Source organism: Sorex araneus, chromosome 5 (assembly GCF_027595985.1).
Source record: "Sorex araneus isolate mSorAra2 chromosome 5, mSorAra2.pri, whole genome shotgun sequence".
Lineage (NCBI taxonomy): Eukaryota > Metazoa > Chordata > Mammalia > Eulipotyphla > Soricidae > Sorex > Sorex araneus.
In genome coordinates, this window is record NC_073306.1 from 56654162 (window position 1) to 56666959 (window position 12798).

General features: G+C 57.3%; 1 protein-coding gene across 1 annotated transcript in view; it reads left to right on the forward strand.

Annotated features, from left to right (window-relative positions):
- The window catches only part of PADI2 (peptidyl arginine deiminase 2), a 58627-nt gene that overhangs the window by 32503 nt on the left and 13326 nt on the right, over window positions 1-12798 (forward strand). The window contains exons 7-10 of the mRNA XM_004603664.2: window positions 4620-4798; window positions 7070-7173; window positions 8371-8482; window positions 9524-9631. Of these exons, the coding sequence (XP_004603721.2) occupies window positions 4620-4798; window positions 7070-7173; window positions 8371-8482; window positions 9524-9631 (503 nt within the window). The remainder of the gene's footprint in view (window positions 1-4619; window positions 4799-7069; window positions 7174-8370; window positions 8483-9523; window positions 9632-12798) is intronic.

Sequence of the window (12798 nt, forward strand, 5' to 3'; positions counted from 1 at the left end):
TGCCGGGCCGGGTGGCAGAGGAGCTGGGCGGAGAGCAGGACGGACAGGGGGTGTGTTGGAGTCAAGGTCAGTGACCGGGGCAGGGGCCAGAGCCTGCGGTGAGACTTGGGTTTATTCTGGGTGCAGTGGGACACCACTGGCAGGGCTGCAGCCAGCGACTGTCGAGATCTGATTTATGCATTCAAAAGCTTTCTCAGCAAAATGGCTTTGCAGTGTGCCACGGGGCCGGGAGGGGCTTCAGCTGGGAGCCAGGACTTCTGGCCTTGCTCAGGGCCACCTCCAGACAGGTTTGGGGCGTTGGTCATGGGGCCAACCTCACCTCGAGGAGTAAGCTAACATGGACAGCAGGACGCCATGCACCGCAAACCTTCCTTCGGCTCCCTCCTGGGCTCAGCAGTGACCGGTCAGGCTGGACTGTCCCCAGAGCTGCCCCAGGGGGCCGAGATGTTGATGTTTACCCTGCCTGGGCCAGGGTTGCCACGGGGTTGGGGCTGCCAGGCTGGGGAGGGAGGGTCAGGCAGGACCTCCACCTGCACTTCTGGACCTGGACTGAGACATCGTGACCAGTGACCAGTGCAACAGGGAGGCCCGGAGCGCAGCCAGCATGTTCTTCTGTGGGTGGGTGTGGGTCGAGATCTGGCTCCCCGTCACCTCCTCCCCCGCCCCTGCCGTGTGAGACCCTATACCCATTTCTCTCCTCTGCCATCCCGCAGGGACGCTTCACCGATGCCAGGTGACCCCAGGAGAGTCCATTTCCCACAAAACATGGGCTCCTGGGAGGACACGCCACCACACTGCAGAACAGGATTAAAAAAGAAAAGGAAAGGAAAGCAGCCAGTCTGGGGTGAGAGAGACAGGACAGAGGCACCTGCCCTGCATGGGACTGACTCAGGTTCACTGCCCAGCAGCACCTGGTCCTCCCTGAGCACCGCCAGGACGGCCCCCTGCCCCCGAGCACAGGAAAAAAACAAAAATCAGCCCAGGGCATAACTTCCTTTCCTTCTGTGTGAACACGTTAGTTTTGAACATTCTGAGCATTTTAAAATCTGAGCATTCCTGTGAATGCAACGGGGCACGTGTCGTGTTCCGTGAATGTCCTGTGTCGCCTGTGACGCAGGCCAGAGGGCTAGGCTGGAGGTGGAGGGCCCTTGAGAGGGAGCTTTGCCGCCCAGCGCCCCCTCTGGGTGCTCATCTGGACAGTGATGCCGGGAGAGCGGGAAGCCCACCCCCCGCCACCAGCAGAGGGGATGCTCAGAGGGATGTGTAGGTGTGCGGCCTGGTGCCCAGCCTGGGGTTGAGTTCTACAGAGGCCTCTGCAGAGACTCTGATGACGGGGGAGCATAGTAACCACGGGAGTGAGAAGTCAGGCGCTGTTAGAACAAGCCTGAGAGCTGTATGCTGACCTCAGTCGAACCCCAGCAACCTCCCCCTCCCACCCCAGAACCTGAGCTCATCCTCTGTGGACTGGCTGGTCCCCATATCCTTAGACTTCCCTGGGTTTAGCCTCAAAGACCCCTCATCTCATCCCTCGAAGCCCCTCCGTCCTAGACGAATCGGGATGGGTACACACAGGATTTAGAGCGCTCGCTCCTTGGGAGGTAGAGCGGCTGCAGTGACCAGAGAGAGGGTTTATCCCAAACCTCACCCCTGCGGGCCAGCAGGGCCAGCGCCTGGGCCTGAGGAGAGGTCAGGCAGGGCTGGTGGGCTCAGCCTGAGGCACGCGGGCCCCTCAATAGAGGGACATTGTTGGTTCCTGCAGGGAGAGCCGTCCCTCCTCAGCCCGGCCTGCACCCAGCTGGGGGCAGGCACTGGGCAGGCGGCTCCCAGGACAAAGGCTGGATTGTTTCTCCAAGAGTCCGGCTGCCTGGAACTGGCCGGAACTGCCAGAAAGGGCCTAGAAGGAGGCATAAGGGGTGGGTCCCAGGAGGGAGAGAGTGCGTGACTGTCACATGGGCCCCCAAGACCGCCAAAGAGTAAGTCCTGAGCTTCCCCCCTGTGACTATGAGCAACTATTTGTGGCCCCCAAAGGAAAAGGGAAGAAAAGTAGATGTTGTGAATGTTCCAGTTCGAGGCTCGTGGACTCGTTCGGTCTCCGACTATAGTGTCCAGTCCTGTCCCCATTCCACACTCACTCTGGTTACTTCGTTTACGCGTTATGGAGGCTGGGCCGTGTGCCATTGCACCTATGACCCGCAGCCTAGCTCTGATTATGCCCCGCCCCCTGTTTGCAGACAAGGAAACCGAGGCTCTGGAGGCTGAGTGAAATTCCCGGGGGTCTCAAGGGTCATGAAACCAAAGTGTCTTTGAGCCCTGGTGTCCCTGACTCTGCAGCAGCCCCTCTGCCCGGGCATGATAACGCCAGGGCCTGGTCGAGCCCATCGTCCAGTGTGAAGAACCGTCCTGCAGGGAGGCTCAGGGGCCCTCTGCTCAGTGTGCAGGGCTGGGGGTGGGGGGTACTCCAGCGCCCTCCAGAGGTGGTGTGCACTGACCTGGTGTGCCCATCCCTTGCCGTCTCTGCTGCTGAGACAATCCTGAACTGAGCCTGGTTCTGCCCTTCCAGCTCCGCAGGGCGTAAGGAAACTCCTTCTGGAACTGTGTAGGGCCCTACCTCCATGGCTCTGCCGATGCAAGTATCTCACCCCCTCACTGCACTGCTCACCTCAAAGCCCCCCAAAGGCTGCCCTCCCCTGCTCAGATGCCCCCCACTCTGGGGCAGAGAGGGAGTATAGGAGTCAGGGTGCACGCATTTTGTACCCCCCCCGACCTGGGTTCCATCCCCCAGCGCTGCTGCGTCCTGAGGCCCTTGCAATAAACCACCTGCCCCATTCATTGGCTCAGTATCACCAGGAGTGGCTCCTGAGCACCACGTTAACCTCCCCAAACTCCAAACTCATTTCCGACTCACCACCCATCCAAAGTAACCAAATTCCACCCCCTGTTCTAACTCAGCAACCTTCTGCCTTTGTGACTCATCCCACCTCCTTGCTGCCTATTTTTTTTTGGCAGGGTCATGGGGTGCGGGTGGGGGTGGTTGGGCCACACCCAGCAGTGCTCGGAGCTGACTCCTGGCTCTGTGCTCAGGGATCACTCCTGCTGGGGCTTAAGGGACCCTATGAGGTGCCAAGGATCGAACCCAGGTGAGCTACGTGTGAGGCAAGCACCCTACCCCCTGTACCATCTCTCCGGCCCCTCTCCCCGCTGTCTTAACCTGGGCTGAGCACTGATCCAGACCTGCTGCATCTTACCCCACTGTCCCCCACAGCTGCCGGCCCATGCTGGCCACAGGGCAGCCCCCTGACCCCTGCTCTCGGTATCCCAGCATCCACGTGGCCGCTCCCGTGGGCGCTGGGGGTGATTCCCTAACCCCTTCAGTGGGCCCAACGCACAGGACTGCCTCTGCCTGAGCAGGGGCACAGCTGGACCCTGACGGTGCGTCGGGAAAGGCTGCGGTAGGGAAGCGCAGTGGTCACCACAGAAGTCTGAATAAGAGACCCAGACTTGGTAGGGGGGAGGAACGGAAGTCTTGGGCAGGATTCCCAGTGGCAACACAAATCAAGCTCTGGAGGGGGGAAGGCGGGGACTGTTGTGAGCAGAACGCAAACAGTGGCCATGATGGAAGCCTCCAGTGGGCCTGGAGCCAGGAGAGAGCTGCGTGCCCTACAGGACGGGAACAACCCCCCAAAAGCCCACGTGTGGGGCCTTCTGCCATCGTGGCTTCCATTACATGGAGGGACGCTGGGGGTCCACAGGGCCACATTGATGTTTGATTTATATGAAAGGGAGGGGATCTGGGAGGCTAGAATTAGACGTGGATTTAAGGCCCAGCTCAGCCCTGACAGTCTGTGACCTCAGATCAGCTTTTTCTCCTTCCTGAGACTCGGTTTCCCCATCTATAAAATAGGAACTCGGGCCAGGAAGACAGTAGGGCATGCACCTCACATGTGCCTGACCCAGATTTGATCCCCCGGCATCACAGATGTCACCCAGGAGGCCCCCACCCCACCGGAGTGGCCCTGGTATGCCCTGGCACACGGGGCCCGCCTGGGCAGCAGTGGATCCTCGGGCCCACACACAGAACCACTGGCCCAGTTTAACAGAGAACCACCAGGAGCGACACCCAGGCCCTCTGAGCATTGCTTGGGAGGGCCAAAAAAGGAAAAGAAAAGGAACAATAAACAATAGTGTCCCCCAACACCATTGCTGCTCAGACACCAGCTCCAGTAACCCATGGGCTGGACCTTCCATCTTTCTTTTTTTTTTTTGGAAGGGGCCTCACAAGGATCTCTCCTAGCAGGCTCGGGACCATATGAGGTGCCGGGGATCAAACCCGGGTCAGCTGTGTGCAGGGCAGCACCCTGTCCTCTGTTCTATCGCTCCGGCCCCGTCTGCTTATTGGACAGATGAGGAAGCCGAGGGCCACAGGGCCTTGTGGTCCTTCCCCCCTACCCCCAGTGCAGCGAGGCCCCAGATAAGGACCAGCCCTGACCCACCCGCAGCTCTTTCCCGCTAGTGTTTTCCTCTCTCCGGCGTCCAGAGCACAAGCAACCCCTCCCTCTCATCCCCCACTCGGTCCCTGGCCTCCTCCTAGCTCAGCCTGACGGGGGTCCTTCTCCCACCAGACCCATTCTTCGGCCAGCGTTACATCCACATCCTGGGCCGCAAGAAGCTCTACCACGTGGTCAAGTACACGGGCGGCTCCGCGGAGCTGCTGTTCTTCGTGGAAGGCCTGCGCTTCCCCAACGAGGGCTTCCCGGGCCTGGTGTCCATCCACGTCAGCCTGCTGGAGCACACGGCCGAGGTGAGCTCCTTCCCGTGGGCCTCCCTGGGGAGCCCCGCCTATGCTCCATGCCCCTCGAAGCCTGGAGCCAGGGGGTGAGCCCCAGGTGCCCCCAGCTAAGCTACACCTGCCCCCCACAATTCCCTGGGCTGGTCTCTGTGGATGTCCCACGCGAGCCCCCGGGCTCTGCCTCTCTGCCCTGGAGGGAACCTAGTGCTGAGGCACGAGGCCCCCATATAGCATCAGGGGCAAACAAAGATGCCCCTGTGAAGTTTACCGATTACCCTGGTACCCTATTATTCCCCCCCCCCACTACCACCACAGACCCCGACATCGGACCTCCACCCCAAATCCCAGCATCCCCACAGGGCTACGCCACACTCTGAGATGCCACATCTCTCCCACCTTTGCGTTTCTTTTTATGGATCTCAATGAGAAAGCATCTGAACCCGGGGCTGGAGCAATAGTTCAGTGGGTAGGGCATTTGCCTTGCATGCAGCCAACTCTGGTTCAATTCCCAGCATCCCATATCTCATATGGTCTCCTGAGCACCACCAGGAATGATTTCTGAGTGCAGAGCCAGGAATAACCCCTGAGTATCGCCAGGTGTGACCCAAAAAGCAAAAAAAAAAAAAAAAAAAAAAAAGAAAAGAAAAGAAAAGAAGGGAAGGAAGGAAGGAAGGAAGGAAGAAGTAAAGTGGGGCTGGAGCGATAGCACAGCGGGTAGGGTGCTTGCCTTGCACGCGGCCGACCTGGGTTCGATTCCCAGCATCCCATAGGGTCCCCTGAGCACTGCCAGGAGTAATTCCTGAGTGCAGAGCCAGGAGTAACCCCTGTGCATCGCCAGGTGTCACCCAAAAAGAAAAAAAAAAAAAGGAAAGAAGGAAAGCATCTGAACCCCTAGAAGAGATGACTCCTCACTTTGGGGGTGTCCTGCAGGCGGGACCCTCAGTCTCCAGACCACTGCCTACAGTGTGACCCACCCCATTTTCAGATACATGGAGGGAGACGTCTGGCTGCCCTTGCGCTGAGGGGACCAGGTTCAGGGGCCCCTCCCCATTCTCCCCGGGGGCCTCTCACCAAGGCCGTCCTGCATCTGGCTTTGGTCCATGAGGACAGGCTCTGGGATCAGATGCAACTTCGAGTCCATGAGCCATCAGACTAGTGAACTCACAGCTGGTGCCTTAGTTTCCCCATCCCTGAAGCAGGCGTGACTAAAGCCCCTGCTTCCCATGGTGGTCGTGAGCATCCAGAGGGCTGCAGAACTATTTACGAGGGCCGGGGATGGCGCTCAGGGCAGAGCACCTGTGTCACGCGTGTGAGGCCCCCTGTCTGAGTCCCACCACCGCAGACAGCACTCCTGGGAGGAGGGAAAGGCACTAACAGGAGGGGCGGTGGGGGGACCTTCCTGCTCCCTTGGTTGCCCAGGACAGCCTGGCCACCCGTTCTCTCAGACTGGCCCCTCTTGACTGGGCACCAGAAAGCTCTCCAAAGGCACTTCAGGCAGGAGAGGCCAGCCGGGCCAAGGGTCCCTCCCTGCCTGCTCCCTCCAAGGGCAGGGCGCAGAGCATAGCTGCCAGGCGCGCTTCCTCAGCCCGTCCCTAAAACAACCATCCAGACAGCAGAATTCCCCCAAGCAACGTGGAGTTGCTCAGAGAGGGAAAAGGACCAGGTGCCCAGAGCAAATTCAGCACCAGGCCGGGGCCTGCTCGGGCCTCAAGTGCATCCCAGCGGTCGATTTCAGAAGGGAGAGCTCAGAGAGGGCCCGAGCCAGAGGCATGTAGGCGTGTAGGCGTGTAGCCATAGCCACAGCAGTCAGGCGTGCAGCGGGCGGGCCTGGGTTCCATCCCCAGGATGCCATGTCAGCCCCCGAGCAATGCCAGGAGTAACTCCTGAGTTCAGAGCCAGCAGTAACTCTGTGCATTGCTGGGTGTGACCCAAAAAGCAAAAATGAGAAAAAAGGAAAAAAAAAACAAACTAACGCTGGGGCTAGAGCAATAGCAATAGCGAGCCCCACCAGTGCCCTCCTGTCAGTTTCACCGGCGTTAGAGGGCAGGCCGTGATAGGACAGCAGGTAAGACGCTTGCCTTGCGTGTGGCCGAGTCGGGTTCAATCCCCATCATCCCATATGGTTTGCTGAGCCCACCAGTAGTGATTCTGAGCACAAAGTCAGGAGTAGCCCCTGTGTGTCGCCAGGTGTGGCCCAACAGCCTAAAAGAAAGAAAAAGAAGACAGGAGGGAGGGCGCCCTGAGAGGATCTTGTGATCCTCTGCCCTTGTCTCTCTTGCCCAGGAACTTCCCTTGACACCCATCTTCACGGACACCGTGACGTTCCGGATTGCTCCGTGGATCATGACCCCCAACATCCTGCCTCCGGTGTCGGTGTTTGTGTGCTGGTAAGGGGTAGCCACGGGGCAGAGAAGGAGCCTGCTGGGGTGACCACGAGCTGGGCCGCCAGCAGAGGCAGAAGGATCCGAGTGAGGATCCCAGCGCGGCCACTTACACCCCGTGTCCCCCATGGGCACCTCTCTCCGTGTCTCAGAAATGCTGACTTTATACTTGTTGTGAAGGTGACAGGAGATGAAGCCAGGGCCTGGCTCAGAGTCTACCTCTAAAAATAACTACTGGTTCTTGTCTCGTTCGTGGCCTGATTCCCTGTGGAGAGTTAGTGCTCATTCATTCAGCAGCATTCCCAGGAGCACTCTGCTCTGGGCAGCTGCAGCAAAATAAAGAGAGAGAGAGAGAGAGAGAGAGAGAGAGAGAGAGAGAGAGAGAGAGAGAGAGAGAGAGAGAGAGAGAGGAAAAGAAAAAGGAAAGAAAAGAAAAGAAAAGAAAAGAAAAGAAAAGAAAAGAAAAGAAAAGAAAAGAAAAGAAAAGAAAAGAAAAAAAAGAAAAGAAAAATGCTGAAGCTGTCCAGAGCGATAGCATAGCCGATAGGGTGTTTGCCTTGCACGTGGCCAACCCAAGTTTAATCCCCAGCATCCCATATGGTCCCCCAAGCACCATGAGGAGTAATTCCTGAGTGCATAGCCAGGAGTAACCCCTGAATATCACTGAGTGTGGGCCCCCCCCCAAAAAATGAAAAATGCAGGAGAAAGGAAGGGCCAGAGAGAAAACTGAATGGGCTGGAGCATATGTTTTACATTTCAGGATGCCCAGGCTTGATCCCCGGTATTACCTGGTCCCCTACACTACCCAGAGTGACCCCCAAGGGCAGAGTAGGAAAAGTTCCCAGCACGACTAGGTGGGACCCCAAAACAGGATGTAGGGGCCATCTGAGGTCCTGGGCTGATCTCTGCTTCCATTCACGTCATAACTCTTCCCTGAGAGTCTGGAGAGTCAGGGGGATGGGGGTCACTGGGCATGTGTGTGGGGGGAATCAGCCCTCAGTGCCTGTGGTCAAGGTCTCGACAAACACAGGTAGCAGGTAACTTGAACTCCTGCAGCGCTGCAAAGACAAGCCTGCGTCAGAGGGGCCCTCCCCTGCCCCATAAGTCCAGAGGGCCAGTGATGGTGGTCATTGCAAGGGGACTGGCCCTAGTCTCTCCTCACCCTTCCTCCCTGCATCCCCCTGCCGTCCCCCCACTTCTCAGCGTGAAGGACAATTACCTGTTCCTGAAAGAGCTCAAGAGCCTCGTGGAGAAAACCAAATTTGAGCTGAAGGTCTGTTTCCAGTACGTGAACAGAGGCGACCGCTGGATCCAGGTGAGCCACCCCAGCTGTCCAGAGGAGCCTGCCTCACGCTAGCATCCTGCCCCCAGCAGCTCCACGGGCCTGTGTGTGCGTGTGCAGAGGTGGATGTGCGGGGCAGCTCGCCACAGCGTGACTTCTTGTTTAAGAGAGAGTAAGGGCCAGAGAGATGGCCCAATGGGCAGGGCCAGGCTCCTCCTACAGGAGACCTGGGTTCAGTCCTCTAAGAGCCACTGGCAACTGCCAAGCACAGAGCTGGGAGTAGCCTCCATACACCAAAGGGTGTGGCTCAAAACCTGGGAGGGAAAAAAAAAAAAAGAGGTAATAAAAGTCACCTCATGTCTATTCAGAGGTGCCTTACTGTGGAGAACTGGACAACAGTTTTTGTTTGTTTGTTTGTTCGTTTGTTTGCTTTTTGGGTCACACCCGGCGATGCACAGGGGTTACTTACTCCTGGCTCATGCACTCAGGAATCACTCCTGGCGGTGCTCAGGGGACCATATGGGATGCTGGGAATCGAACCCGGGTCGACCGCGTGCAAGGCAAACACCCTGCCCGCTGTGCTATCGCTCCAGTCCCAACAATATTTTGTTGTTGTTGTTGTTGTTTCAAAAAAGGGCTGTGCTTAAACTTAGGGTGTTCCTCATAGGAAAATAGCTATAGGATGTTTGCAGTTTCTTTTTGTTGATCTGTTTTCGTTTTCAGCCCAAGCCCAGAGGCCCTCAGGGGCCCAGACAGTACTGGGGACTGAACCAGGCTTCCTGCCTGCCCCTCGTGTGCAGAGCCCTCGGGGCTGTGTCCCCTGCTCATTTCCAGTTCTGCCCTTAGATACGGCGGCCGGCCACATGAATGCCAGCGGGGCAGGGCTGTGCGGAGGCTGCCCATGGGAGGGGTTCCAGAGACACCCTTTGCTTGCTGCATGGAGAATGGGGGATATTTGGGGCCGGGGGACAAGGGTACCTTCAGAGTCTCTCGCTCTTACACAGCGACTCACCTACCCGCGGGCCCCGCCCCATGCTGGTGCTCACTAGCCCGGGCTCCCTGGTGTCCCCACAGGATGAAGTGGAGTTCGGCTACACCGAGGCACCCCACAAGACCCTCCCCGTGGTGCTGGACTCCCCGCGAGACGGGAAGCTGAAGGACTTCCCGGTGAAGCAGCTCCTGGTGAGAGGCTGACGGCCCCCCGGGGAGGGGGGCGATTCTGGGGGGCACTCACAGGAGTGGCCGGGTCAGCCCCTGGTCCAGGGCTCTTTCTTCTCCTCTGCTAAGTGGGGCCCTGGGAAGCCGCCTCTGAAGCCCTGCCCCACGGGGTCGACGCCCAACATCTGCCCCGGCGTGGACAGTGCCCCTCAGACAGGCGGCGAGGCACGTTTCAGAGAGGAAAGTCTGTTGTTGAAGTAGTTGTTGAAGATCACGGCTCTAGCTTCACAGCTCGTGGGGCCTTGAGGGTTTTAGCATATAAGCTCTTCTCTTTCGGGGAGGGTAAGGTGGGGGGTTACGCCTGGCGGTGCTCAGGGCTTGCTCCAGCAGTGCTTGAGGGACACTGGGCTCAGAGACTCCTCAACATGTGCTCCAGCCACAGGGCTCGCTCCCTGGCCCTCGTGTGCCTTCTTCTTTTTCTTTGCTTTGCTTCTTTTTCATTTCCTTTTTGCTTTGTTTTTGTTTGGGGGCTCAGAGGATGTTCTCCGCTCAGTGCCCAGGGGTCACTCCCCACAGTGCTCAGAGGACCATGTGATGCCAAGGCTGAAACCAGGGCTTCCCACATGCAGTGCATGCTCCCAGCCCATTGAGCTACCTTCCAACTCCTCATTTGCTTTTTTCCCCCCTATTTTTTTTGGGGGGGGCACACCAGGCAGTGTACAGGGCTCACACCTGGCTCTGCGCTCAGAGATCACCCCTGGCAGGGTTTTGGGGACCATGTGTGGTGCCGGAGATTGAACCCAGGCTGACCTTGTACAAGTCCCTGTACAAGTCCTGTCTCTCCCGCCCCCTCCTGGGATTTTCTGAACGCGACCTGACCCCCTCCGTTCTAGTGGCTCTTACCACTCCTCTGCGCAGTCAGGGAGAGACTCGGAGCCTGAAACAGAGACCGGATGAGTCTGGGCACTGTCCCCAAGGCGCACGATGGCAGCCCCTTGCCGGTTTCACACCTGCTCATCAGGACATTCACCAACAGCCCCTCACAGGGAGAGAGAGAACCAAAGGAGTAAAATCAAAAGGCTGATTATCAGTTGAATTCAACCTTGAGCCCCAGCTCCGCCCTTCGCAACAGTCCAACCCTCTCCAGCCTCTATGTGCTGGTCTGTAAAATGGGGGCAGAAGTAGGATCTACCTCGCAGGGGTGCAGCAAGGGCTAGACACCTTCTGTAAGGCATCCGAGCGGCGCTTCAGGCAATGACTGATGACTGTGGTTACGGATCAGTCTACAGCCAGGGACACGGTCCAGGAAGGACTGCTCACCTCCTACCCCACGTGAGAGAGCGGGGCAGACCAGCCGTTGGCAGCCAGCACTGTCAGCCCCGGAACTAAGCTCTCCTGCCTCCTGCTCACTCTCCCAGCTTGAGTTGCCACCGGCCCCCAGTGCCGCAGGATGGCCTGCTTCCAAGGTCCCAGGATGAACTCTTCCTGGAGGCCAGGGACCAAGGTCCGGTTCTGTGCTGTGTGCCTGCCCACAAGCTATCCCCCGAGCTTCCCAGCTGGGCCAAGCCACCGTGTCCCGCGCGCGTTTCCATGTCTGTTCTGCTCCGTTTATATTTTAAATTTGGCTTCCCCTCCCCCCTCCCCTTTGTTTGTTGTTGCGGTGACCAGGCACAAGGACACACCTGGTTGTGGTGCCAGGAGATCACACACTGGGTTGTGGTGTCAGGGATCACGAGCAGGACCGCCCCAGCACACGAGGGGCTACTGGGGGCCAGACTCGAGGCCTCGTGCCTGTAACCCTCAGCTTATCCTCTTGCCCCACTTCAGTTTTTGTTTCATTTTGTTTTGTCGGGTTTGGGCCACACCCCACAGTGCTCAGGGACTACTCCCAGGTCTGTACTCAGGGGTCGTTCTCGTAGTGTTTGGAGGACCTGATGGGTCTGAGGATCTAACCCAGGCTTCCCACATGCATATCATATGCCCCAGCTCTTTGAATCATCTCTTTGGTCTCTCCAAAGGACGGGTTTTGTTGGTTGGTTGGGGGGCCACACCCGGCGATGCTCCGGGATCCCTCCTGGCAGGGCTCCAGGGTCCATGTTGGATGCTGGGGTTCTACCCAGGTTGGCTTCAGGCAAGGCAAGTGCCCTACCTGCTATACTGTCTCTCCCTCCAGTCCCCAGAGACAGATTTGTTTTGTTTTGTTTTATACCACAACCATTGATGCTCAGGGCTTACTCCTGGCTCAGTGCTCAGGGATCACTCCTGGTGGGCTTGGGAGACCAGATGGGATGCCTGGGATCTAACACAGGTTGGTCACCTACAAGCAAGTGCCCTGCCTGCTGTGCTATCTCTCCAGCCCTGGACAGATTTTTTTAATTTATTCTTTTATTGATTCACCATGTGGAAAGTTACAAAGCTTTCAGGCTTAAGTCTCAGTTAAACAATGCTCGAACACCCATCCCTTCACCAATGCACATATTCCACCACCAAGAATCACAGTATACCTCCCCCCTCCCCCCCACTTCCCCAGCCCCCCACCCCGCAGGCGTAACTGGTAAATTTCACTTTACTGTCACTTTACTTTGATGACATTCAATGTTTCAACAAAAAACTCACTATTATTGATTTGGAGTTTCTCCCCGCTAAAGTCGACCTGCTGAAAAGAAAGCATTTGGTAATTTGTTTTCCATTGCTGAGAATGAAGAGATATGAGGTCGAGAGGCCACACTAGCGGCCGCACGGGTTTGGATTTCTGTATTTTAGTACTTTAGTAACTAAGCCTGGACAGATTTTTAAGAGATGTTTTTGTTAGGCAACTTTAGCCCCCAGTGCAAACTCACAAATAAGGTTCCTAATAGTTTATCCATACATACGTATATATACACATATGTGTATGTATATATAATGTATATGTTTATACACACACACAGATCCTTAGACATCCTGGGGGCTGTCAGAGCACATGGAAGACCCAATTTAGGAAGGATCTTCTGGTTCTGGGCTCTGAAGAAATCCAGCTGGTTGGGAAAAGGCTGGGTTGGCCCGTGTAGGTAGCACTCTTGCCTGTTGTTCAGCTTCCACCAAGCCAGGCGGGAGTGACAAGCCGCCCCATGCCCACGGCAGACACAGCGAAGGTCGGCTTCCTGCTCGCACTCTGCAGTTGGCCGTTTGCAACTCAGCTCTTCCCGCCT